Genomic DNA, 27,699 nt, shown 5'->3' on the forward strand with positions numbered 1-27,699 from the left:
TTCCTGTCAGCATGGGCATAGTTCCTATTTGGCTGTATCATAAGAACAATCCCGAACAAAAGATCAGAGCCTACGCTCTCCTCGATAATGCGAGAGGTGGAACCTTTATTTAAGAAGAATCGCTGAAAAGGTTTGGCGTTGAAGGTACTGAAACGAAATTAATGTTAACAACTATGCATGGCACACAAGAGATTGAAACAAAGGTAGTCGAAGGATTGGTCACAGCCCCCTTCATTGAAAGGGACGTACGCCTAGACATTCCCAGAGCCTATGTTAGGCAACATATTCCAGCAGACCGAGATGAAATTCCCCGACCGGAAACAGCTAGTAAATAGCCACATTTGCAGAAAATCGCTAAGGACATACCACCACACATGGAAAATGTAGAGATTGGGGTTCTGATTGGCCTCAACTGTCCTAGGGCAGTACGGCCAAGAGATGTCATTCATGGTAAACAGAACGACCTGCATGCTGTTCGTTCCTCTTAGAAACAATCAGTATTCCAAGGTGTTTCAAGCCCTCAGACTTTGGCAAGGTGGTTTCAGTACAATTGCACAATATGTCAGATGCCTCAGGATCGGGATACGGGCAATGCTCATATCTACGTTTAGTTGATGACAAAAATCGTATACATTGCTCTTTTGTTATGGGCAAGGCACGCGTCGCACCAAGGAAATCAGTAAGCATCCCTAGGCTAGAATTAGCAGCGGCTGCTGTTTCAGTAAAGGTAGCTGATGTGCTGAAGAATGAGTTAAACTATGAGAGAATCGGAGAATTTTATTGGACTGACAGCAAGGCAGTTCTTGGATTCATCAACAACGAGTCCCGAAGATTTCATGTTTATGTGGCAAATAGAGTGCAGCTGATAAGAGATTACACTTCGCCATCACAGTGGCGATATGTTGAGTCTGCATCCAATCCAGCAGATGAAGGTTCGCGAGGTCTGAACGCGAGATATTTTCCACAGAAATCCCAATGGATCAAAGGTCCGGATTTCTTATGGAAAAGTGAAAACCACTGGCCGGAGCAAGATTCGTAGGAAAGGGAGCTCGACCCTAACGGTCCAGAAGTGAAGAAGATCACTGTACATACTACTGTTTCTGAAAAGAAGAAAGATATGCTGAACAGGTTAGAAAGATTCTCCAGTTGGCAAAGGCTAAAAACAGCAATTGCGTTGTGTATGAAGTACAAACAGCAGCTGAAGATGAGCGTAAATGAAGCAATAAGCAGATCTCCTGTGAAAGAAACCTCTCAGAGTGCACCCAACAGTGGACAGAAATGTGATAGTAAAGATTGTCCTGTTGTCACATCTGTTATGGTGAATGACTTAGAACAAGCTGAAGTTGAAGTCATCAAACTAGTGCAAGCTGGCGCCTTCGAAAGAGAAATTAAAGCCTTAAAAGAGCTTTGGACTAAAGTAAAGTGTGGAAGTCGACAATGTGATAAAGAGAAGAAGGTTGCTATGAAGAAAACCAGCAGTCTACATACACTGGATCCATTCTTAGATTGCAATCGAGTTTTGAGAGTAGGAGGACAGATCAAGAAAGCCAACTTGTCAGATAGTCTTAAAAATCCTGTCATTTTGCCGAAGGCTGGCCACGTTACCCAGCTAATTATCCGTCATGTTCACGAGGAGACGCAACACAGTGGGCGAGGTGTCACTTTAAATGAGTTACGCACAAATGGTTACTGGATCATAAATGGAAATGCAGCTGTCCAGCGTTTCATCTCAAAATGCGTCACATGTCGTTATCTCCGTGGCGGTGCAGGGGAGCAAAAGATGGCTAATCTTCCAAAGTCACGTGTTGAGCCTGCGCCGCCATTTACTTACAGTGCGGTTGACTATTTCGGACCGTGGTGTGTGAATGAGGGCCGGAAAGAAGTAAAAAGGTATGGAGCCTTGTTTACATGTATGGCTAGTCGTGCCATACACATAGAAGTAGCACACTCCTTGGAAACGAATTCATTCCTGCAAGCGTTACGGAGGTTTATTTCTCGAAGAGGGCCCATAAGAGAATTACGTAGTGATCAAGGAACTAACTTTATAGGAGCTCAAAACGAATTGAAGAAGGCGCTACAAGGCATGGATGACGATCAGATTAAGGTAGAGCTACTGAAGCATGAAATCGATTGGGTTAGGAATCCTGCCACAGCAAGAAATTTTGGAGGAGTATGGGAAAGACAAATTATATCTGCGAGGAACATTATGGCAGCGCTAATGAGAGAACACGGCCACAGTTTGGATGATGAAGCGTTGAGAACCCTAATGTGCGAAACAGAAGCGGTTGTAAACAATCGACCCCTAGCGGTAGACACCTTGAGTGATCCTCTTTCGCCGCTACCGCTTACCCCAAGTACCCCTCTCACCGGCAAAACAAAGCTTATTCTGCCACCTCCAGGAAAGTTCCAAAAGGAAGATGTCTATTGTAAAAAGCGCTAGAGACGTGTTCAGCATATTGCAAATGAATTTTGGACACGATAGAGCAAAGAGTACTTGCAAAGTCTACAAGTGAGAAACAAGTGGACACGTCAACGAAGAAACTTCACTGAAGGTGATGTTGTATTTCTGCAAGACAGCAACACTTGCAGAAATCAGTGGTCATTAGCCAAAGTACTCAAAACCTTTCCGGATGACCAAGATCAAGTCAGATCAGTGACTGTCCGAACTTCGAAGGGATCCATGCTAGAGCGGCCCATCAACAAACTTGTCCTTTTATTAGAGTCAAATGAAGAGAGACTGGGAATCCCCGACGAGGAGCCACTTAACGAGAATTCAATGTGATTTGAAAGACTAGCATTTAACAGACATTGAACGATGTAAGGATAAGGATAGTATAAGTAAATGTTTTGTTAAAATTACAGGCATTTTAAGAGAAGCCATGTTAATGCTGTCGCATTAGATTGGTACAGCGGCATTTAGTTTAAATTTTGTTACCAGTCTTCGCTCGGACAAGTCACACATCTTTTCACTGTTCGAGACAAGGTTGTACCTCGGCCAACCTAAACGAATTTCAGGGCTTTAAATTTGCTTTGAGGATCTTATTGTCAACGGCTTTACTCGTCCTGTATAAACGGAAAAGACTAAATGGAAACGGAGGGCAATGTAACAAGGAACCTAAGGAGTGATTAAAGGTACAAACAATTCTACGAGGTCGAGCGTTTTTAATCTTCAGGACAGTATTTATTACCGACAGTTACACGGTCTGTATGGGAGAATCTTGACCTCGGTCGCTGGTACAGACCTCACTGCATTCGGTCTGTACTGGAGACCTCGGTCAAGATTCTCCGATACAGACCTCCCGCTCGGTTAATAAGAACTAAATAAAGAAGTACAAATTCATAACGCGCTGCGCTCACATTTCTTATTATTCTACTTTTTTTCACAAAAGAAGATTCTGCATATTACGATAAATTTGCAAACCCATGCAGAGAAATCGCAAAAACATATTTTGGAGAACAAACACGCAAACCACTCATTCTCCAATAAGAAATACCAGTAATTTAAACAAAATAGACATTTATAGGTATGATATTTCAAAAAGAAAATGAAAAGCAAAATGGCGGTTGTAAATATAAATTCAAATAAACACGTAATTATTTATGATGGCGTCCTTTTAGGACTATGTCAAGCTGTTTCTAGCTAAGAAATGTATGGCCTGTAGCTTCCTCTGCATGTTCAAGTACAAAATAATTACGAACACCGCTTTCAAAGGAAGAAATTAAATGATTTAGAACACAATTTTTCCTCATCTTTTGTCTTTTATACAAAGTGTATGTCACGCTCTTAGGGAATTGTTTAGCTTATAGAGTGGATTGATGGCGTCGCAAAATTAACGTTCAAAGGTGTAATTGAAGTTGAAATTACCGGTAGCATGGTAAGCAAATACTAATGTGTCTCTGTTAATGGAATCGTCTTCGCTCGTTTTGACATTTGGCATAAACATATTTTAATAATACTCATATTGTAAAATATGTCACTCTGCCGGATGTAAAAGACCACGTCAAACACGCTCGCTTTTCAAATTTTCCCAGAATTTTGACAGTACCAGAAAAGATTTCCGTCTTCAATCCTCGTTCCACTTTATTTCTTATTAATTTTCTTGAAATGAGAGCCCTGCGGTGCAAATGCATTAATCTGCAGCTACATATGATTAAAAGCCAGATTAGCGGCCTCTCGAGGATAGAAGTGGTTTCAATCACCAAAGAAACATCAAATATTGTCACAAACGGGAAACAAAAAAAATTACGAGTTCCCCGAACATGTTCAGCCAGGTTTGATGAAGCATTGGGAATCTCTTCTAACCGAGAGAGCTCATTCGTGAGTCTGTATACTGGGTTTAGGTGTGATAAGGGTCCTGTATGTCGCTTGGATCGGTCAAATGTCGAAAGCGTTTTGTTAGAATTTTGACCTCAGTTGTTGAGGAGGAAAATATATTTAAAAAACAGTTAGAACAAGCGTGAGACAAATACATTTCTATGATTCAAAGCCAGATGAGATACTGCCGTTGACTTCGCCACAAATAAAGTAACGGACACCTGAACAGTTCTTCACCTTCCGCAAGAAATATCGATAGCAATAAAACGGTTTCCTCGCAAATCATACCGATTATCGGGGTACAATCTATTATTGCCTTTTGTCGATGTTAAAAGCATTCGTCTTTTATGAATGCACTGACAGTATTTTGACGCGCCAAACATACAAAACGTCAACCATGGTGATCAAAGCAGTTATACTGGGCAGAAGAAATTCCAAAAACTTGTTGAAAATTTCAAACCACAGTGTTTAACTTCACCAAAAAATTTGACATACCTAATACAAACAAGTAAACCAGTATGAATAGACAACAACAAGGATAACACATGCTCTCGACTCTGGTGGGACTGGGTATGAAGCAGCCGAGCTGGTGAGAAAGCAAAAGAAATGGAGTGGACGGAAACAGAAATTGGGCCTTTTCCCTGTCCCTCTACTGACCTTGTGTGCCATAGAGAAAACCCCTTGCTAACAACATAATCTTTGATTCTTTTTATGTTGTTTTTTTGTTGTCTTTTTTCAAAGTCCTATGGCTAATCTGCGTCGTTACGCCAAAGAACGCGACTTTCTTGGAGAGGTTCAATCTATCAAGAATTTTCATTTTCCGAAGTTTCCACGTCACATATTATTATTATAATCACAAGTGAAAAAAAGAAAAAAAAAAGAAACGATTTACTAAAGTGAGGACACCAAAAGAAAGCGTGAATGACGTTGCCTAAATATCGACTTGCAAATTAAGAAGGAAAATAGATGAGAAACGCGCAAACCTCTCAAAGATGGAAAAAAGATATGCCTCGCACTGTGCCAGTAGAGAAATCGAGCGAAAGCGCAACACCTGACAGGAGACCATTGTTCACATTTGTTGGATAAGCCACCTAATACGCGTAATTTCCCCTCACAGTTAAATTGTTCTAATCATGCAGATGGAGCATTATTCAAACTAAGGCGTGCTTCCAGCAGCATGAGGCAGATTTGTGCTCGAACAGGAAAAAAATGTAAACAAACCGGAAACATGACGTTTCATCATAATAGATAAAAATTAAAACTTGGCAACAGCTGTCACATGTGATGGATCATTGAAATTGAAAATACACTACCTTGGAGTGAAAGGAAGTGACCTGTTCATTAAATGCTCACGATCACTCTACCGCAGTGAATCCTCGCAATTTCAACTGAAAAGCGCCTGCGACTGGCGCAGTTTTTAAAACATCTCAAGTTACAGTTATAAACACGCAACCGGTTTTAAACTAATTACAAGCTCAGAAGAGGCTCACATTTCACTAAGCCTTACATTGCCTCTACACGCTCAGAACTGAACAAAACCCAACGGGCGTTGTTGACGGATGAGCAGCTCAGAAGACAGCAAAGCCAGGAATTGAGGTTCTTGTATCAGCCAGTCACATATTTTACCCTAAGCATTAGTATAACCAGAACAAGTGGAAATGGAATCGTGGAGAGGGATAAATCTATTACTCGTCATTTTCATCCTCTCATCATTTCTTCAGAATGAAAGTATCGCAGGTTGGTGTGTCATGAACTTCTACCTCTCTCTGTCAAACGTCTCACACGAAATATAGCTCTCACAGGAAATATAGCTACAAGAATCTTTCCGTCTCGCTCAAATTCACAGATGAAAAGTTCCAGTAAGCATATTCAACTTAATATCGAAAGCTGAGAACAATAACACTTAATTACCTATTGAATTGAATCAAATTAAGAGTCTTCAATGTCGATTCCTGATATGGTTTAAAGTGTTTTATTTCCGACATTCCGCTGCCACCTCACGCGAAAACATCGCTCATTTCAGGTGGTTTGTTGCTATTTTGCATTAATGCATTAAATTACTCTGCCAAGCATGTTACACGAATGTCAACGAAACCGGCTTGTATATCTTGGGTTCGCAAGCAGACAGACTTTTCCGCCAGTAGATTAAAAGTTTAACGGAAACTTTCCGAAAGGGAAAAACTTCGCGTGGCAGAAATAGAAAACTAGGAAGGTTATTAGAATGAGAAGTAAGTCGAAATCTGAGAGTAAACAGGCGATTGTGTGACGTTTACAAGGTCACGTTCTTGCCCAAGTCTCCATCCGTTTCACGGAGAGCATCTTTGTCTTCATGTCTACATTAAAGTTTTTCATCACTTGAAAAAGAAATATTAAACGATCAGTTAGATTTTGTAAAAAAAAGGCTTAAAGGCAAATAAGGTATTCTAAAAAATCCAAATAAATCAGACAAAGTCAATGACACCATTTTCAAGTTTTAGCACGTCTTAAAAGCTGCTGTTATACCGAGCATAAACAACGGCTTTGAGTTAATTGAGTTTTCCGTCAATTTCCACAACATATGTCAATTGAGTTTGTCGAAGTGCAATTTCGAATTAACGAAGTGTTTATGAAATTGACACATTAACACTTTCTTTTAAAACATAACAGTTGATTTTTTTTATCAAAGTAGTAAAGGAACTGACTATCTTGCTTTTAAAGCAGATTTTCTACTAATTTAAGACTTGATACCCACTCGAAACAAATTAATTTTGAATCGATTGATTGAAATTCGCGGCGTTACTCAAGCAGCTGAAAAAACAAATGACTTTGTCACTTATCATGAACGATTTTAAAAACTGCTTGCCAACCTTACCAGTACTAGATATCTTTCTTCGTTCTGAATAATGGATTAACTCGAGGGGTTCAAGATTCTGTATCCAGAGAAGGTTCCCTGATAGCAAAGTAGTTATAATCGACTGCATTTCTATTTGAATTCCACGTACATTAGCAGGGCGACACGATCCTGTTAATTTACCTCTATATGTGCTATCGTGTGACGCGTCTATTGAAATCCTTCTCGCAAGAGTGTTCAGAAAGCAAATGGGGTGATGGAAGCGTTTAGATAACCAACGGCGCGCAGGTGTAAGTCAGCTTTAATGTCGGTTTGAACTAGCGCTTGTAAGGCAGCGAGCATCAGTCAAAAAAAGGGGAGGGGGAAATGGAAAGAGAGGAGATTCCAACTAGAACAACCTCCCCTCGTTTATGGAGAAAATGTTGTGAAATAGGCTTTGCTTGACAGCACTTCATAGTATCTGAATAACCACAACTTTTTTCAAACAGGTCCAACTGAAGTACCAAGTCTAAAATGCTACATGTGTTATTCCACAACTTCATGGAAGGACTGCGAAAAGGACACAAAAGTAGTCTCTTGCCCAAAAGACGACGATGTTTGCGTCAAAATGAAAATAAACAAAGGAAACATTAACGGAACTCTCTCTCTGCAGTATACAAAGCACTGTGCAACTGCAAGTTATTGCAGTGACACAGAATGCAAACTTTATGGATGGGCTTGCAAAGTAGATTGCTGTCACCACTACCTGTGCAACACAGGCCCTGTCATCTGGGCTCACTTGATGCTAGTGGTCGCAACACTTTGCCTACAGGCAATAATTCATTAAATGCAAAGTAACTCTATGAAGTTTTATCATAACACTTGATCTAGGAGGAATTACTTTTCAAGAGAGGAAAACTTGACTTTCATGCATCACTTTGTTTGCTAGATATCTTAGTTTAACTACAGTTATCAGACCTTATTAGTAAAAATGGCATAGTTTCATTACATCAAAGCTTTTCTGATCTCAAATATCTTGAACTGTCTTAGAATATCCTTCTTACTGAAACATCTGAAGTTTCTTTGAAATAGCTAATTGAGGAAAAAATTTCCCCTTTGATGAGCTAGTGATATTTAAGCACTGCAGATCCTAAGTTCTCTCAACTGAAAACACATTACAAAGCACAGGTGACACTACTGGAGTTTTTTTTAAACGTTTTTGGGAAGAACCAAGTTTATCTCGTAGATGTTAGCATTATGATATGAACATGTGTATAAAACAAAAGAATATTGCTCATTATCTGCTTTTTATCAAAACATGCACAGTAATTGGTATATAAATTGAAGAAAATAAATTTTTTGAGAAACTAAACAAGAAATGAAAATTGCAAAACCAAATTTTCTCAAGAATTTATTGCATATTAGCATATAAATAAAGGAATAAGTTTCTAAAGAAACCGTGGTGCTGCGTCAGTGGGGGTAACGAGGTAATTTTGTTGTATCAACTAATTTGAAATTGTAAATTGGCCGAAGTTAAGGTACAGTTCTTCATGTTAGGAGTTAACCTAGTAGATGGCACATTGTGTATGTAACATTTAAGGCAAGCAAGGGGAACCATTTTAAAATTATATCATCTCACATATTTACTCGCCTATTTTAGAGATAGACTGTACAACACTGATAATCTTTGTACATTGCTAATATATTATTTAAATGATAAAACAATTTTGAACAATAATTAATATTATTTGTTAATTGTTATTTGAAGCTACTTGAAAAAAACATCAAACAGCCTTGTTAAAAACTGTACAATTAGTTTCAATGGGTCTTTAAAGTTGAAGGGATTCTGGGAAAAATAACATATACTGGTGTTGAGGAATTTGTAGATTAAGGTTAAGGTATCAGTTTGCATATTCTCCATACTGTTCTGTATACATTCCCCAGGGGCTGATGCAAGAGCTGTGGTAACTTCATTTATTCTCCTGATCTTAATAGATGTTTCAGTGGTAATAGTGGACTGACAAATTATATGTTAGTTACTCTCAGGGTCAAACTAAAGCCTGTTTTGCATTTTTTGAGACACTATGCCTCAGGTAGACTCTAGTTCTACACAGGCTTTATATTTAACATTATAGCAAGGGTAGCATACAACTTATTTAAAACATTGTTAGCAATTTCAACAAACAACTTGTACTTACATGATCCGCCACATCCTAAAAAGATGACCTCTGATGTAAGACAACAGACAGGGATGTTTATCCACAAGTGCAAGGTACTCATCAGTTACATCCCAAACTGGGGGGTGTTCACCACTATAGAGTGCTGGATTGCTGAGATTACCCTCTAGAATCAAAATCAAAGGCATACTAACCCTTTGAATCCACTAAACATACTTAAAATAATTATTACCAAAACAAAAGAAAACAAAAACTAACACAATTGTTATAGTACCTTACACAGGTATGTTTTAAACTGAAGAATTCTTAGTTTTAAATGAAAGTAACATCCACCATGCACAAAAAAAATGCAGTAGCACACAAACTAAACCTCCTAAATCAACTTTCATGATAAAAGTAGATATTAAAACATCAGAGCAACATTACCCGACACTGATATAATTTACTATTGATTAAAAATGTCTAAAAGTCAATGAAAGTTTTGGTCAGTGGAGTTAATAAAGAGACCATGGTCATACATCATCACTTTATTTCATAACCATAAAGTAAACTAACATTTTTGAAATCCATTTTTCAAAGCCACAACAAAATAATCCAACCTGCTGTCATTACACCATCTACCCCTGTACACTCCATGCACTTCTCCACGTCTTGCAAATAGCGCATATTTCCATTGGCAAACACAGGGATTGAAACAGTTTCTCTATCAATCAAAATCAGAATTTTTGTTAATAAATGAGAGATATGAAGTCTGTTTTCAAAGTTTTGGGAGAGAGTTTTGTTTTCCACCATAAAGTTTGAATTATGCTGTGAAATACTAGAGTGTTGAAAGTATTAGAGACAAAAACACAAAGACATTTCTACTAACTTTACTGCTTTAATAACATCCCAGTTGGCAAGACCAGTCTTAGGTCCCTTCTGTTCTCTTGTGCGGCCATGAACTGTTAGCAGCTACAATTCATACAAGTTGATATTATGTAGTTAACATTGTGTCAAATTACAATATGCCACTCCTCTTGATACAGGTCTGTAATTTGTAGTCTACAATGCAGGCTGTGGCAGTTTACAGATTGAGTTCTACAGGGATTGACAGGAGTCTACTCTAAAGTCTAAAATCAATTAAAGACAAGATTGGGAAAGTTCAGTTTGTATTTTGCAGCCTAAACAAATGAATTCTAAACCAATCAATATGTAATCTGCAGTTCAAAATACACCCAGAAATACATGGGATACCTTTCACTGAAAGTAATTTAACAAGACTGCTGCAAAGTGGAAGATAGAATATCATAATTATGATAAAATGTGTTGATGTCAACTTAAGTTAGGAAAGACTGGTTATTATGTCAGATGGGTTCTGTTCTCTTCTAAAGCAGGCATGCTGATGGTTGATGAAGATTATTCAAACCCTGTAGGTCCTTCCAGCTCAGAGAAATGTCTTTTTAAAAGTCAAGCACTGCTTGCATACAGAACTTTTGAGAATAATGTTTGAACATTACCTGACAGCCTGCTTTCTCTAACATTTTTGCATATTCTAAAGTTTTATCCAAATCATCAAACACACGGATTTTGCAAGTTATTGGGATTGAAAGCTTCTCATTGAGTAGGCTCACTGAAAAGAGAGGTACAATTCGCACATAACACATGCAACACACTTTTAAAAACCTGAGACATTCTGTATATCTAAAATCAAACAATAACACTAAGGAATATTTTCTACTGAAAACAGAACCACAGATACATACATGTACTGCTATTTTCACAGAAGAAACTATGAGATATGATAAATACTGGTAGCTGACATTTGGACTCTCTACGGTAATTGTCCCTGTTATGTAGATTAAATGCTTAAATGCTAAACCTTGAGAAGACTAAAGAGCTTACTATCATTTTCTGTCGTCCCCCGGAACATTTCGACCCAGTTATAGTTGATGGGACTCAGATCCAAGCAACTACTTCTAGCAAGTTTCTTGGCCTTACCATCAACAACACACTGACATGGAACAATCATGTAGATAGTTTAGTTAAGAAAGCAGCTAGGAAAATTTATTTCCTTGTGCAACTTAAACGTGCATGTGTTCCAGCCAAAGATCTTGTTGCCTACTACTGCACATGTATTAGATCCTCCCTTGACTACGCTTGCCCTGTGTTCCATTATTCTCTACCTCAGTGCTTACAGTCAGAGTTAGAAAGAGTTCAGAAAAGAGCTCTGGCGTGTATTTTTCCTAGAATGCCGTATGGGGAAGCGTTACAGCGCGCCTGTTTGACTTCTGTCAGGGAACATCACGAAGACATTACAAAGTCTTTATTTAGATCAATCAGCGAGAATCAGAACAGTAAACTACATTACTTAATTCCTGAAGCCCATAGCCCTCATTATAATTAAGGTGCCAATGAACATACAATGTACCAGCAGCCAAGACAAAGCATTTTGCTAATTCGTTTTTCGTGAAGGGTCTGGCTGTAACCAACCCAAGTTGAGACGTAATAGAACTTTTAATAGAACTTTAAGTCATCATATTTTATATTTGTATGGTAGTAGCTTGTAAAAATTGTGCAATTCAGTATTTTACTGCGATGTGATTTTAATAAACCAGTCTATCTATCTAGATCCATTTAATTTCCCTTATCCCCTTTTCTACCCTGATAAAAAATTAACTTTCATCGGAACCATAATACAGTCAAACCTCGATTATCTGAACTTGTTGGGACTAGACCAAATAGTCTGGATAATCAAGGATCTAGATAGAAAATGAGTATTAATGAGGAATAAAAACAGTTCAAATAGAGCATGAAATCTCACTTAGCAACGAAGAAACTCTAAGCCAATCAGAGCTCAATCAAATGTTCTTCATTAGTTACGACACCTGTGAACCCTGCTTTTGCTCTTTGAAAGCAAAACAAACTCGCCCTTCCTTCACTTTTCAAAGCTGTAGTTTTAAAAAGAATATGGCTATGGATCTTCATCATGACTGATAAACATTCATGAAAAAATTGGGACCAGAGAAAAACTCTGGATAATCGAGAAATCCACTTAATCAAGGTTCAGATAATCAGGGTTCAACTGTAGCACACAAAACTGTGAAGACAACTCAGCCAAAAAGTAATCCTATATTCAATCCAGACTCAAATTTGCACAAAGGAAGTAAAGATGATATTTCATCAGAACCAAAGACACGGTGTCAAAACCTTACCCATGGATGCTATCAATTCCCATTTATCTTGTAAAAATGCCCCATAGCAACCTAAAAGATTTAAACAAACACAGAAAAGTTCATTTTATTTTCATATATAAGTTATTTGAGTCAAGCTTTTACAACATTTAAGACTTCTTGAAAAGTTTCCAAACTTATGATAGCAAGACAACCAACAATCAGTTTAAGCCCGACTTTCCACTCTTGATCTGTTCACTTTAAACTACAACAACAACAACAAAAAACCTTTACTTCATCTCGAATTTAAATGGCAGAAAGAAATGCCAATATCAGCAGTGTACAGCCAGTTCCTACATATATATATATACCTCTTCTTGCTATTATTTGTGGACAGCCAAGGTTCAGGTCAACCCCATCACAGTAAGGTTCTACTAGCTTCGCAGCTTGAAGGAAAATTTCTGGATCATTCGCACAAAACTACAATAAATACAAAAAAATACATCGTAACAGCTGACTCGTGTCTGTAAATATCCGCGTTAAGTTGTGTAAAACAACAATCTATTTCAATACGACCCATTGTCAATCACTGCATTCTACATTCTCCCATAGAAGATCTTGAAAATTTCAATGAATTGGGTGAAACAGCTCCTGTTTCATAATCATGTCAGTTGGACAGCTGATCCCAATCTGCAAACATTGCATCACATAATGTGATGCAATTTCTTAGCTGGCGGAGAAACATAACATGCATGGATCTGTGACTAGCTACAACTTTAGAATTAAGGACCATCGATCATAAATCAGCAGAGATAGTTGTACCTGAACAATTAAAGGTCTGTCTTCCTCACAAGTCTGAAAAGATTCCCTTCTGTAAAACGCGTCTTTCACAAATAGACCAGCGTGAATCATTGGTGTGTAACACAGCTGTGCGCCATATCTCCGGCTCAGCAGTCGCCATGGCAGTTCAGACTGATCAACCATTGGAGCCACTATATATTTAGGCGACTGAAGAACGTGTTTCCAGAACTCATAACTTTTGTATTTTGGAGCCATTTTGAATGAAAGGAAAATTTGAGATTACATCAGAGGGAATACCGCTGATCATGCAGTTTCACGGGCAAACTCAAACCCAGGGTCTTCTCGGACATCTGTCTCTGGGCGTCTCTGGACCAAAAATCGTCACAAATTTGAGATATTTTAAATCCCTTTGACCCTAAATAGAGTAAAGGAAATGACCAACAACTTAGGAAGCTCTAGGTTGTTTAACAAATTCTTCCTGTCAGTACCTTAGGAAACGTATAGAAAAAGGTGCAGGGAATATGCATGCCAAGCTTATGATGTAAAAGGTCAAAGTTAAACCACAGCATATAATTCAAAGTCAGGCTATCAGCATGAAGTCCTGCATTAATGACAAAGCTGTCACACAAGTAGGGTAGCACCTTGTGCAGAAATGACCACTGCAGCAAGCAGATCTCAATGCATGGAACCACTAGTCCCATCCTAGAGGACTCTTGATCTTGAGGTATCCATGGCAACAACTGTTCTTTAGCATAAACTTTGGTGCTGTTCAAATTAATTTGATTGGTGCAGCAAATGAGAGGACAATGCACTTAAAATCCAAGAGCAAGAAGTCCATCAACATCCTCAGACATAGAGGGTTATTTACAGTTTTGCAAGCAAATACAGTTACTCAACTGCTGAGAAAATTTTCTACAAACAACACTTTATTTCACATCTCAAATTCTCATCCTCTGAGAAAGTATGCAAATTATCTTAATGAATAACTAACACATCACAAGAGATTTGATGCAATAGAACTTCAATGATCTGATCATTAAAATCTTTCCCCTTTGACAAGTTACTGGTTGAAAAATAAAAAATTATCTTTCACAAGGCAACCTCTCACACTTAAAATGCTGGCTAGAATAAGCTCACATAAACCACTATGTTAGTAGTTAAGTTGGGCAAGTTATGAACAGTTGGATCAGAAACATTAGTTTAAACAAATCCATATCATGGTCGGGTTGAATAACATTTTCATTGTATTCACTTCAGTGCCCCACTTATCAGCTCTCTTTTTCCATGTCATGTACACAAGACAAAATTTCACAATGCTCTACTGGTGTGACAAATTATAATTGAAAAGCAATCAAACAAATATCTATATTTATTTAACAAGGTTAAAAAACTGTTTTGGCAAATGTATAACTTAGGCACATTAAAACCTTAGTAAATGAATAGTGAAACAAAATTGAGGAAACTTAAGGTACCCTGATCAACTACTGTCTTAGAGAACAAAAAAAAATTTCTTATTTAACAGTAATACATAAGCACTGACATGCTTCACTACCTGAAGTGTCAATAAATCATATTGCAGATAAGTGAACATGTGACAAAAAACATAAATATACCTGAAAGAAAATAGTTTAAGAGATATGCAGACTATTAATTTGGCTTTGTTGAATGCATAGTTTTCATTAACATCTATATATATCCAATTAACCAAGAACAATTCTGGAAAATTCAAAATTTGCATCGACAATTCCTCTAATGGAAAAGCAATTTGAAATTGCCATATATGTCAAAAAATGTTGATTAGCAAATATTCAGTAGCTTAATCTCTAACATCTGTGTTCTAGGTCTGGTTTCCAAAGTATGTATCCATGCTTAAGGGAGATGAAAGCTTGTTTATTCATCATCCATGTCTACGTCTCCCTACAAGTCAAAGAACAAAAGTACTTTAGTTTTCCCTCAAAAATACTATTTCACCACATTGTTTAAACAAGACAGATCACAATGTACATATTTAAGTTAGCAGCTTTGAAAAAAAAAAAAAAAAAAAAAAAAAAAAAAACACTCAAGCTTCACATGGTGCCTTAACACCTTTCACAATAAAATGATATCTAGGAGAAATGAACAAAACAGAAAAATCAAGGGAAATAATAAAACCTCTTCATGATAAGCATCCAGTTCAGCATCAAGATCTTCTGCTGTAACATTAGCTTTTTGAGGGCCACCTCCTCTTCCTCCCCTTCCTCTACCTCGTCCTCTGCCTCTTCTACTGTTACCCCCTCTGCTTTGATTGAACTGTTGGCGCCTTCTGTATATGAAAACAATTACATATATAATTGATTAATCTTTTGGCTACATCAGTCATAATTCTGATAAGAATTTTGCAAAATTCAAGAAAGCAAGAACAGGTCACAATTTCATGATTCAATACCTTTGCCCTAGTCCTTGGAAACCACCACCACCACCACCAACATTTGATGAACCAGACACCAACTCAATTATCATTTCCCTTCCTACAATACAAAAGTAATGCAAGACTTGAAATGCAAGACCAAAAGTGTAAAATATGATATAAATTCATATCAATTATTTATCAAATAACATCAGATGATTCAGTTGAATAAAAACAGCCCCGCTTCCATAATAACTACCAGCCACCCCATTCATTTGCACACAATTCCAAACATTTTGCCAGCTGTATGTTGGATTTTTACAACATAAAGGCAAAAAATCTAAGAGCACTTTACAGTTTCATATTCTATGAAAATAAGTTTAAGGAGTGCATCATCTCTCATAGCAGAGACTCCATATAATTTCTACCAAGTTTAAAAAGAAAATAAATATTTCATTCTAATGCTTAACATTTTTTTTTCATTCCAGTAAAACACCAGTCTGCTCACTCAAAAGGGTGACATTTTAAAATCTACATCATACCTCAGAACAATATTTTTATGAGAAAAATGTTACAAGTAGCCAACCATGTTTTACATTGTAACAAGAAGCAGAAAAAGCCACACATCTCGTTTCACATCAAGATAAGTACTCATTACAAAAAAACAAAAATGTTAGCAATGCACCGTACTCTTTCAAAAAATTGAAACCACATCACTTTACTACATGAACACTAAGAATGCTTGACAACAGAAAATGTATGGCTCCTTGCAAGACTACCTTAAGTTAACCCTTTTCACTTTCACTATCTCAGTAGCAATTCTCCTTATTGTCTGCTATAAAATTCCAATGATTTTAGTTCAGAGGATTTGGTACTGGGTCAAATAAATTCCCTAATTGACATTCTTCTTGATTCTCATGACTTGTCTCCCTGATATTGTATTCATTATGCAAGGAGAAATTCTATCTCGGTCACTTATAGGAGCTAAAGGATTAAAATATTCAGCAGCAAACAAAGCAGCAAGGAAGACATCATGTTCAGTATTACCAGAAAAACACAGAATGGCTCCATTGCAAGCTACAGCTGTAGCTGGGTCAAGATGGCTCCAGAATGAAACTATGAACCCAAGGCCATGTTTTGACACCTGGAGAGGCATGCTGAGGCACATCTGAAGTAGAGCAGCTTTTGATGTGTTGTAAAGAATGAGCCTTAACAGTAACCAAACCCATTCAATGGCCAAGTCGTCACTGAAGGCTGCACGATGAGGTCTTACCAGCCAAGATTTGCTGACCAGCCTCAATGAATTAAAATTAAAAATATTTTACCATCAAGAGGAACTCCATTATACTGTTTCATGGCACGCTGTGCATCATCTCGTCGTTGAAAAATAACCTCAGCTGTGCCTAAAGATCGACCAGAGGCATCATAATGGACTGTGGCCTTCTTCAAATCTCCAAATTCACTGAACAATTCCTACAAATCAAACATACAAAAATTTATGTATAATTAAGTAAAATCATTTAAGTGTGTTTTTCATTAGCAAGAGTCACTAACAAACATTTAGGCCCCATCCACACCAATCCGTTTTCAAACGAAAATGGAGCTGTTTTGCTCTATTTTCAAAACGATTTGCATCCACACTTGTCATTTTTGTATCGTTTTCCTCCATCCACACTACAACGCCGTATCCGTTTTGAAAACGTCTTTATACCCTCAGTGCACATGCTCAAATGAACTTAACGCATGTGCATTTCAATATATTGGCCCGCAAAATTGGCGCCATTCTTGTTTCTTTGTTGTCTAGTGTTGTTGTGGTTTAGAATTCTTTGATAATTTCCTTCTAAATGATGCTAAGAACAGCTGGAAAGCAACCAAAACCTAAAACAGACTGTTTCACATGGACTGATCATGAAGTCAAGCTACTTCTGGAAGTCACAAATGAATAAAAAGTGCAAAATAGCACCGAGAGTGTAGACTGGGAGTCAGTCCAGTGGGAGTAGGGCAACATCTTGGATATATTTCAAGCAGAGTATCCTAACAGTGAAAATGCGACTGCTTTAGGCAAGGAATACCGTCATATAGCCACTTTCTTTACCACATCAATCAGGGACCTCATTCTTGTTTCCTCTCCCTCGACGTATGGCCTCAGTTGACACCAAGAGCATAGAGAGAGGTTTTCCCCATGCAGAAATTCTCCCTCCACTCTTCCTCCACTACTTTTCTAGCAACAAAGTTGTCCCACCATACCAAAGTTCGTCCAGGTCTTGCCCAAAACCTTCAAGGTTTTGGTGGGCTTTCAGAGAGTTGTTTTATCTTTGTTTTTCCTGAAGCTGGCAAGGTCAGAAGCTTTAAAATATCTTGTTCCCTTCTTGTAAAATCTAAGTGACGTCTCAGCTGGGTTAAATTCGCTTGCAAGAGCATCAAAAGACTGGAAATCATTCTGATCAAGAGAGAAGCCACATGGTAGCGTCTGTCCACCATTTTGGATACTCACGCTCTAGTGGTCTGGCACCAGGTCATGTCTATTTTGAGGACATCACCGTTTTCAGAAAGCATCGTTTTCTCCATCCACACTGGAAAACAGCATTTTCAAAGAGTATCGTTTTCAAATCGCTCCACTCTGGAGAGTGTTTTTGAACGTCTCCATTTTCGGCGATCATTTTCGGCGTTGTAGTGTGGACGATGGCCGTATCCTGAGCAAAACAGCTCCATTTTCATTTGAAAATGGATTAGTGTGGCCGGGGCCCTTAATTAACAATCAGCCACATGGAAATTTTTTTCTGATTTGAAATTGGTAAGATTGGCAATCCAACAATCAAAGGGGCATACAGAGTGATATTGACAGGAAAAACAAACCACATTTCTAAGTTTACCAAAAAAGTCGTCATTTCGCAAAACCTTTGAGTAGTCTAGACCAGAGAGTTTGGGGGCAATTATGTACTCACGACTTTCTTTTCCTTTGGCATTTTATATGAGTTGCCTAAAGTGGTGTGTTGAAAAAACAGATGGTGGTACGAATTCAATTTTGCATATTGATGTTTGATCTTCTTTTCTTCACGTCAATTTGGAAGAATCATTCTCGACTAGGTTCATCACTCAAGTATATATCGCCTTATCTATCTTTGGTCTAAAAGAGTGGAATACAAATACCATTAAATACCTGAATATCCGAATCTGAAACACCAAAATCCAAGTTTGAAATGTGAAGTTTGCAGCCGGTTGAGATACCACCGCCACGGTTTCTTCCTCCTCTGAAACCGCTATCGCCATCAAAAAGGTCATGCTGCCATCGGTCTGGTAACTGTTTGGGCTAGAGAGGGAAAACAAGTTAGCAACAGTCATATCTAAAATGTCGAAAGGACAGAAATTCGAAAAAACGTTGTATCACTCACTCTTGAATATGGCGTCGGTCTATTCTTGGTTACTCCGCGTCCTCTACCGCTTCTTAATGGTCCACCTCTCCCTCTCCCTCTTCCTCCGCGTCCTCTTCTTCCTCCTCTTACGGTTTTCTTGTTCTGTTTGATGATATCGTCTAAAGACATGTCGACTTTGTCCATTTTTGCTGCCATGATGCTAGGTTGTCCTCGTGTCAGTGGATGCGACGCGTTGAAATTATGGGATTGAAAACTGCCGCCTCGTTTCCACGTCAATTCATGGCGGCGAGAAACCGAGCGCGAAGACTCGTGAAGACGATAATAGGGACCTTAAGCATCGATGACTTTGGGTGTCACGGACGTTCGATCGTTTGCAGGAGGGGGAACCTGGGAACGACGTTGTCGCCAACAGAGTTTGTGACATGACTGCGTTAAGCAAAACAATTACGCTAATTTACAGACGTTGCCGGTCGACCGTGAAAATGTAAACACATCCTTGGCGTGCTCTCGATCTTGCCGATGTCCAGTTTAAAGGAAGCTCGAGAAATGTTTTCTCTAGCATGGAGTCATCATTTTATTTCCGAAGAAGAATTTTTGTTATTGTATGACGCTAGTTTCTCCAAAAATCCATCATTTCCTCACGCCGACTACGATCGTTTTGATCTCGATTCTATGGACGAAGCAGAGTGTTTTCAGGAGTTTCGAGTAAGAAAAATGGACATTGTTAGACTTGCTGATGCCCTTGGATTACCTGCGAGTCTGTGCTGCCACCAACGAACTAAGGCCAACCGCATAGAGGGACTGTTGCTAAAAAGATTTGCATACCCATGTCGTTTGGGTGACATGATCCACAGATTTGGACGAAATTAATTGCTAATAACAGGACAGACAAATAAAAAACTAATATCAATTTGCTTTTTATGTACTTACAAGTTTTTAAAAATAACATGATAACTGTGGGGACTCTGGTTGTCTAATCACTTAATCTTCTGTACCAAAATAAAAATAAGGGCTTGTGTTATAAATGCTCATTACACTGTATGGCAAAGTTCATAGAGTTTTTAATCAAAATCTTGTTTCAAAGTAATGTGCCCAGTTTTATATTATAGCAAGTCATGTAAATTTTAAAGTTCTATACATGGCATTAATTTCTCATCAGTAATATACCTTTTGAGGATAAGTAATTACAATGTATATGCTGGTGTGAATAAATTGTGTCATCAACAAATTATATAAAATGTAATACAGAAAGCAAGAAGACATCACAAGCAATAAAAAATATGTTAAGCATAAAAAATATGTAAGCAGTCAATTTCATCACACTAACAGACTCCAACTGAAGTAGATGGTGATTCTTTTGATCAATGAAGTTAATATGTACCGGTCTGTTGCTTTGGTCGGGGCCAATACAATCATAGTTTAAAAAAAATGTTTTAAAAGAGTAGCTCAAAAGATATCCAACAATATTACAAAAAATAAAGGCATGAAATATATGTTTCATGGTATAATATTGTAAATCTGCAAATAAGTGGTGTCCAGGGTACTTATTCAAATTTTGAGTTAAAACAGTAGGGTGCTTATTCAAGAGGGATCCTTTTCAGTTCACTTTAAACATGTTCACAAGCTGAATTGAAAGCAAGTATTAATGTTCAAATCTGGGCCAGGGAAGGGGGCAGGGTGCTTATTTCAAATTTTCGTGGATAGGAGAGTGCTCTTCTTTTTTCAATTTTTCTTTTCTAATATTGGCATAAGCATTTTATACTGCTGTTGTTGCTGTTGAGCCATGTAGGTTTGCATTTGTAGCAACTACTGCTGTTGTTGTTACTGGAACTGTTGTTGTTGTTGTTGTTGTTGCTGCTGCTGCTGTTGTAACAGCAGTTGCATCAGGCTGTTATGCTGCTAGTCAAGCAATTGCTGCCTCTCAGTCTCTTTCTCCAACTGCACAGATCTTATTTCTATATCTCTCTCTTTTAGCCTGTTCTCTTCAGTTGCCTGCTCCCTCAAATAGGCCACCATTGCAGTTCCATTGGATTGCCTCTTTTGGCCTAGTTTTGATTTTCACCATCCCCATCTGAAAGTGACTATTTCTTTGTTTCACTCAATGAGTCCATGGCTTTGAGCCTGATATCCTTAGCTTGCTCTTGTTCTTTCTGTTATTTCTCTCTTGTGTTTTCATCCTCCTCGTCTCTTGACTGATCACAGGCCTCAGCTCTCTCTATGATTTCTTTGAGTAGTCTGTCCAGCTTGGTTGGCTCGGGACTGATGCCACTGGCTTTTAACTATTGTGAAGTCTTTTATTTTTTAATTTTTCCACCAGGACCATATAATGATCTCTTACAGACCTCTTGTTAACTTTAAACTCTGCTCTTTTGTTGAGAATGTTGGCAATTTTCTCCCATGCCTGTGCTCTGCCCACAGTCTTCTCTTTAGCCCTGTATGGCTCAGCCTGCAAGACTTCATGGCACAGGAGAATGTCTTTCTGTTCACTCCATTCCATTTTACCACTGTTTTAAACAATGCAAGAAATTTCAGCCTTTAAAAGATAACTTATACAAGTATCCAGTTAGCTTACATGAACATCATGCCCGGTTGATCTGATATGATTAAAAAATGCAGTGTTAAACTTCTCTGTAGCATATGTAAATCTAAGTCCCCCCAATTATACATTACTTCCAGTTTTCGAGCGTACACCATATTTATATTTATATTTTTCATTCCCAAGCTGAAAATCCATCGTTTCCCAGCGATTTTAGGCTAATTTAAATGTTCTATACAGAGGATAGTAGTACGTCAGTAAAGTAATTAATATGAATTCTACCAGTCAGCCAACAAATGGCTGACTGGTAGACAGAATTCAAGACAGTTGCAAACTGTCTTGAATTCTCCCAACCAACCTCGTGTTTAGATGAGGCTTTATAAACACGGAAAAAGTGCTCTATTACTTAAGCTTAAATAACATGCTTTACGTGTAAGAGTAAGTTTAATAGCTGCAACACACATTTTATTTTCAAACCAGTTTGGGCGGTATCACGGCTACCTATATTCTTTAATTTCCGTCAATCTCAGATAGTCCTTTAAGAAAGATTGCTAGAGAAAAAAGTGTGTACATTCGTATAGCTAGATGTCGCACTTTGAGCCGGGCCGGACAAAAAAGATAAACAAAATAGGAACTGCCGACTGCTTGTTGCACAAAACTAACGGACGACTTTTGATATTTATCTGCTGTAGCGAAGTTAACTTAAACCTAAGGTCAAGAATTTTTTTCTCAAAGTACGCATTACGCTAAGCTACTTGTAAGACTTCACAGATTTTCGTCCAAAACAAAATTAAGCTGCATGACAACTAACCTCGAGGATCTGCTTCGACCACCGTAATTTCCTCCTTCACCGGGAACTTGCAAGCTTGACATGACTACAAGTACAACAGCCGAGAAAATTTAATGTGGTTATCGGAGTGAATGACATCAAATCATCTTCGAAGTACGGCAATTTTAATCTCAAATCCACCTGTATTTCTACGTTTTCTCCAGGACGTCAAACTAAGAGATCCTGCGTTGTCGACGTGACCTTTCATCACGAACGGACGGTGTATCCATAGCAACGGCTAACGACAGCTGAAAAATCACTTCCGGCGAACGTCCGTGACACCCAAAGTCATCGATGCTTAAGGTCCCTAATAATGACAAAACGCGCTTCCGAGCACAGGCAGCCCAAGCTCATTACTAGAAAAGCGGACGTGACTCTTACCGTGTTGCGCAACGTTTCATATTTATAAAGGTTTGTATGGGATGTTATCGGTTTGCCTTAAAAGAGAGGAAAAAATGTCTTGTTGTGAAATAAAATGGACTAACCTTATCGCCTTGTTGTTTTCTTTGTTGATTCCGTCCTAGCGTCTCAGGCCATTTTCAAGCGTTTTCGGTGAACATAGCGCTAACTCACCGAAAACGCTTCAAAATGGCCTGAGACGCTAGGACGGAATCGACAAAGAAAACAACAAGGCAATAAGGTAAGTCCATTTTATTCCAAAACAAGACATTTTTTCCTCTCTTTTAAGGCAAACCGATAACATTCCATACAAACCTTTATAAATATAAAACGTTGCGCAACACGGTAAGAGTCACGTTCGCTTTTCTAGCAGTGAGTTTGAGCTGCCTGTGTTCCAAGGGACGCTCGCTACAGGGCCTCGATAGCGGTGGTGAACTGTCGGCTCATCTACCGAAAGCGTTTGAATTTGTGGACACATTTTAACCATCAAAGGAGCCTGGAAGGGCTGGAAGATCGCCTCCTATCCCGTTTGCTCTTAAGGTCCTAAGAGGGGGTGGTAAAAGCACAGGGTGTCCACACAAGCGGCGTGTCTGGTCGTTTGTTCTAAATATAAAGAAATGTATGGGAGCATATTGAAGAGTCGTAATATCGTAAACTTATATCTAGGAATGTCTATGCCAAGGCTCAAAATAAATGTAAACCTACCTCACTTGCTGTGTATTGTCGTTTCTGTGGTTCTAAATGGCAAATTTGAGCGATTCAGGGTGGATTTTGCGTTGACTGTTACTTTACCTTGACCTCAGTATACAGTTAAGTAACAGTCAACTCAAAATCTACCAAATACGTTTCTCCCATACATTTCTTTATATTTCGAACAAACGAGTAGACACACCGCTTGTGTGGTGGCCCTGTGGTGAAAGGTGCAAGTATCACGTTAAAGTAACATGTAGCGCAAGTACAAGCTTTCCGGTCTGCCCTAGTTCCCAATCCCCTTCTCGGTGCAAAGAGTTTGCAGTGGTCAGTACAAAGACAAGGAAGTGCTTTCTTCATTTACATACGTACATACATACGTAGATACATACATACATACATTCATACATACATACACACGTTATATGACCACTCCCCATAGGGGCTTTTCAGGGCCAATTCCCACCCATCCCACCCCAGGGGAGGACATCCACCAAACAGTAATCTCGTGCGTGGGAAATTAACGTCTCCTACCCCTAACCCTGCAGAAGACGGGGCCTACAGTTTATTCGTCTTATCCGAGAAGACTAGAATATCTATCCATTTTTTGATTATAGAAAGGTAGCAAATTCTCCTCACTTATTTTAAGACCATGAGTATCGGTCCGGCCGGGGCTCGAACCCTCGGCCTCACGCACAACACAATTCGGCGCTCTAACCAATTGAGCTAACCGGGAGGCGGTTAGCTCAATAACTTGAATAACTTTGAATAACTTCTGATAATAGTAATAGTAGTAGTAATCAAAGTTTAATGTCTTTACGTTGGGCATGGTTTCCCATATTGCCCGAGCCAGAGGCTCATGTATGAAACGCAAGACAACGACCCACCCATCCCACCCCAGGGGAGGACATCCATCACACAGTAATCTCGTGCGTGGCGTCTCCTACCCCTAACCCTGCAGGAGACAGGACCTCCATTTATTCGTCCCTATCCGAGAAGACTAGAATATCTAAACCATTTCTTGATGTTATAGAAAGGCAACATATTCTTCTCAATTATTTTAAGACCTTGAGTGTTGGTCCGGCCGGGGCTTGAACCCTCGTCCTCCCGCACAGCAGTCCAACAGTGTTTTAATGTCAGTTTAAAATTGCGCATGAAATATTAAGAGGTATAAAGTTTGGTTGAGTTTGTAAATGCATCTCCCTGTCAGTAAACCGAGCAAACCTCAGGCACTGGTTACAAGAAACCTCCCCCGTCATACTGATGTCATCGATTTCTTCTCTACTTGCTGCAGGCGGTCTTTTCTGTCGCTGTTCTATGACCTCGTCGCGCAACGCATTATTTGGTGAGGGTAGTTTGCGTGAGAAGCTCATAACCACACTTGGTTATAACTTTCACCCTCACAACCACTCAGTTAAATCCATCATTCTTAAAAACTTTAAATTACTTCAAAACGATTCAGAGACAAGCACTATCTTTTCGCAGCCTCCGCTTATTTCATTCAAACGCGACAAAAACATAGGCAATTTTTTGGTCAGAAGTTTTTTTCGACTGATGACCAACCAGGCACTTTTAAATGCACTCGTGCACGATGCAAAACATGTCCTTTCATTCACAACACTGATAAAATATCGGGACCCAAACGATCCATTAAGATCACCGATCACTTCACGTGCACCTCCGCCAATGTAATCTATTGCATAACTTGCACTTATTGCAAAAAGATACACATTGGCGAAACAGGCAGAAGACTAGGTGACCGATTCAGAGAACACCTTCGCGACGTGAAAAAGAATGTCAAGGACACATCGAAACCAGTCGCTAGACACTTTAATTTACCTAACCATTCTAAGCAACATATGGCAATCTGCGGTCTTTCCTTGCACTTAGGTAGCACGGAAAGCCGTAAAACTCTTGAACCGAAGCTCATCTTTTAAACCGGCAGTCTAAATCCCACAGGGATCAACGAACGCATTTCATTCCACTAATTTATTTTTGTTTTTCTCGTTGCCATGTTCCCACCAATACCCTAGCTCTATTTTCTACCTAGCACACACAACCCACAATTCCTCTATTCGCTCAGACGAAGGGCTAACGCTCGAAACGTCAGCTTTTGTAATCGTTACGGTGGCCAATTTACCATTTCAACTTTGTTGATGTATCCAAATTATTTCATTTGCCCGTAAGGTTACCCATGGAGCTTTCGCTGTGGGGATTTTGAGCGTGCTATACACACTTTATCTCACGAAGTCTGCACACGCTTTCTGCGCAAACAAAACGATTAGTTTGAAATGATCAGAACTTTCGTCTTCATGATCACACCATTTTTTTCTTGCCGCTGTTCTCTGATCTCGTCGTACAACGGGTTATTTCTTACGAGTGTGTTGCGCGATAAGATCAAAGATTGGCCGGTAAATGAGGTTACTCACGGTTCTTACGTCGTAGAACTTTTGAGCCTCCTATACACACTTTATTTCTCGAAGTTTACGCACGCTTACTGCGCACAAAGCACAAAATAAGATAATTTTGAAACGATCAGAAAATTCTCGATTGCGTCTTTCCTCTGCATTAAATGCAAAACTAAATATTCGTTACATAACAATAGAACTATACAGTAGTTCATATAGTTTATTTACACATAACTTTGTGATTACTCAATTTTCATGGTCTTCTCAAGTGGGAACTCCACAGGAGAGAAATCTTTTGAGTACTACGAAACTGCCTAGCTGTTTACATTGATAGATGAACATTTCTATACATCATTTTCACATTTTTGCGCATTTGTTTCTCGCTTCCGTAAATTATCTTCGGTGTTCGTAGACTTTGCTTCTTGAGAAAAACATCCCGCCGGTACCATTCCCTCTCAGTATTTTAAATCAAACGTAAGAACAAGCTCTTTAATTCTCTGGCCTCAAATGTGACAGTATTTTTGCCTGGGTGAATTTTTTCTTCCTCTAGTGGTTGTTCGACGACTGCAGGTACATTCTTGCCATAAGCTGCAACGAAAAATATAACATATCATCAGTATATACCATATAGATCTTAAAACTACACAACAACAATTATTACTAAAGTGAAGCTCCAATTGCCAGATCAGTAACAAAGGTATTAAATCTATATATTTAATAAATTCATACGGTCTTTTCGTCCAAAAGTCTTTTCGTCCAAGTCTTTTAGTCCAAAATTTTTGTTCGTCTAATTGGTCTTTTCTCGAAGCTTTTAGAAGGTTAGATAAGACTATATAAAGAACTTATTAGTGCGAGTCGTTGCCATTTTGGTTCCGATAGCTTTAGCCACCAATCCTCGTTTACGAATTCAACGTCGTCAATTACAATAAATACACAGAGAGGATGCTAATTTGGGGTCATTTTTGGCTTAGTTTTATTTCTTTATCATGTTGTACTATGTTGTTGGTTATGTCGGACATTTAGTGATGTTACACTTAGTTGTTTACGTATGATGCACGATCTTCGCAGTGGAGAGCGCTATTTATGCAATAGCGAAAATCAGACCTGAGTTGTTTATTACACCTAACAGACGCTTCACAATAAGCCAAATATTCCCATTTCTTTTGCGCGAAATGATTCAACGGTAGGTCTTTATTTTTGTCACTATCTAATAAAATATATTGCGTTACAACTTCATTTCAAATAATGTTGTACCTTTGACGAAAAGACTTGATAAGCTGGCCGAATGGACCTAAGACTTTAGACGAAAAGACCGGCTACCTCTGTGACGCTAAAGTCAATACAGCACAGCTCTTCTGAAACAAGGTCTAGTTTCAAAGCCGAAACTAGGTCAAAGCAGGTCCAAGTTCGCAACACTAAAATCAAGCAGAAGAAAGTGAAACTTACTTTCGCAGTGCTCCAGAAACTGAATAATATCTTGAATGACGCTATCCCGTAGCATGATCATATGTTTGGCCTGTGAGGAAATAAATAAAAGAAATCAAATGAAGAACGCGCCCAGCCAACACCAAGACGATATGAAGGTTACGCCCAAGCAAAGAGGGTGTTAATGTTATTCTCATTGTTTTGGTTCTTTGTAAGCGTAACTTTTTAAATATACGATACAACAGCAACAACAAGCCTTTATTTCAACCCGAATTTAAAATAGCAAAAATAACATGCTAATATCTTCGAGAAAATAAATATGTAAATAAATATATCGATCGAAGAGAGTCAAGGATTTGGTAAAATTTTTAGTGCCGGAAATTTTTAGTGCGCTAGTGCCG

At 38.6% G+C, this 27,699-nt stretch overlaps 4 protein-coding genes and 1 long non-coding RNA gene across 5 annotated transcripts in view; 1 reads left to right on the forward strand and 4 right to left on the reverse strand.

The window, feature by feature from the left end:
* Positions 1-13,544, reverse strand: part of LOC111337165 (tRNA-dihydrouridine(16/17) synthase [NAD(P)(+)]-like) — a 44,870-nt gene extending 31,326 nt beyond the window's left edge. Inside the window, exons 1-7 of the mRNA XM_022943405.2 lie at positions 13,273-13,544; positions 12,822-12,930; positions 12,493-12,543; positions 10,798-10,910; positions 10,170-10,252; positions 9,901-10,004; positions 9,323-9,467 (exon numbers count right to left, since the gene is read on the reverse strand). Coding sequence (XP_022799140.1) covers positions 9,323-9,467; positions 9,901-10,004; positions 10,170-10,252; positions 10,798-10,910; positions 12,493-12,543; positions 12,822-12,930; positions 13,273-13,506 — 839 coding nt within the window. The 5' untranslated portion in view covers positions 13,507-13,544. The remainder of the gene's footprint in view (positions 1-9,322; positions 9,468-9,900; positions 10,005-10,169; positions 10,253-10,797; positions 10,911-12,492; positions 12,544-12,821; positions 12,931-13,272) is intronic.
* LOC148721244 (uncharacterized) lies at positions 5,399-8,862 on the forward strand. Its single transcript, XM_088735335.1, has 2 exons — positions 5,399-6,052; positions 7,634-8,862. The coding sequence occupies exons 1-2, from the start codon at positions 5,974-5,976 to the stop codon at positions 7,969-7,971; spliced, it is 417 nt and encodes a 138-aa protein (XP_088591461.1). The 5' UTR covers positions 5,399-5,973; the 3' UTR covers positions 7,972-8,862.
* A 1,398-nt stretch (positions 13,545-14,942) lies between the features above and the next one.
* Positions 14,943-19,290, reverse strand: LOC111337166 (aly/REF export factor 2). Its single transcript, XM_022943406.2, has 6 exons — positions 19,030-19,290; positions 18,798-18,947; positions 16,963-17,110; positions 15,677-15,758; positions 15,403-15,553; positions 14,943-15,168 (listed from the first exon to the last, which is right to left on the reverse strand). Exons 1-6 carry the CDS (start codon positions 19,204-19,206, stop codon positions 15,142-15,144), a joined length of 735 nt encoding a protein of 244 aa, XP_022799141.1. The 5' UTR covers positions 19,207-19,290; the 3' UTR covers positions 14,943-15,141.
* Positions 19,291-21,143: 1,853 nt separating this feature from the next.
* Positions 21,144-22,561, reverse strand: LOC148721245 (uncharacterized). The gene is made up of 2 exons (XR_015992479.1): positions 22,359-22,561; positions 21,144-21,515 (listed from the first exon to the last, which is right to left on the reverse strand). It is a non-coding gene; the product is annotated as an uncharacterized LOC148721245 (long non-coding RNA).
* Positions 22,562-26,077: 3,516 nt separating this feature from the next.
* The window catches only part of LOC111337152 (intraflagellar transport protein 70A), a 13,679-nt gene continuing 12,057 nt past the window's right edge, over positions 26,078-27,699 (reverse strand). Inside the window, exons 28-29 of the mRNA XM_088735336.1 lie at positions 27,320-27,389; positions 26,078-26,461 (exon numbers count right to left, since the gene is read on the reverse strand). Coding sequence (XP_088591462.1) covers positions 26,337-26,461; positions 27,320-27,389 — 195 coding nt within the window. The 3' untranslated portion in view covers positions 26,078-26,336. The remainder of the gene's footprint in view (positions 26,462-27,319; positions 27,390-27,699) is intronic.

This window comes from Stylophora pistillata, chromosome 10 (assembly GCF_964205215.1).
Source record: "Stylophora pistillata chromosome 10, jaStyPist1.2, whole genome shotgun sequence".
NCBI classification, from domain to species: Eukaryota; Metazoa; Cnidaria; class Anthozoa; order Scleractinia; family Pocilloporidae; genus Stylophora; species Stylophora pistillata.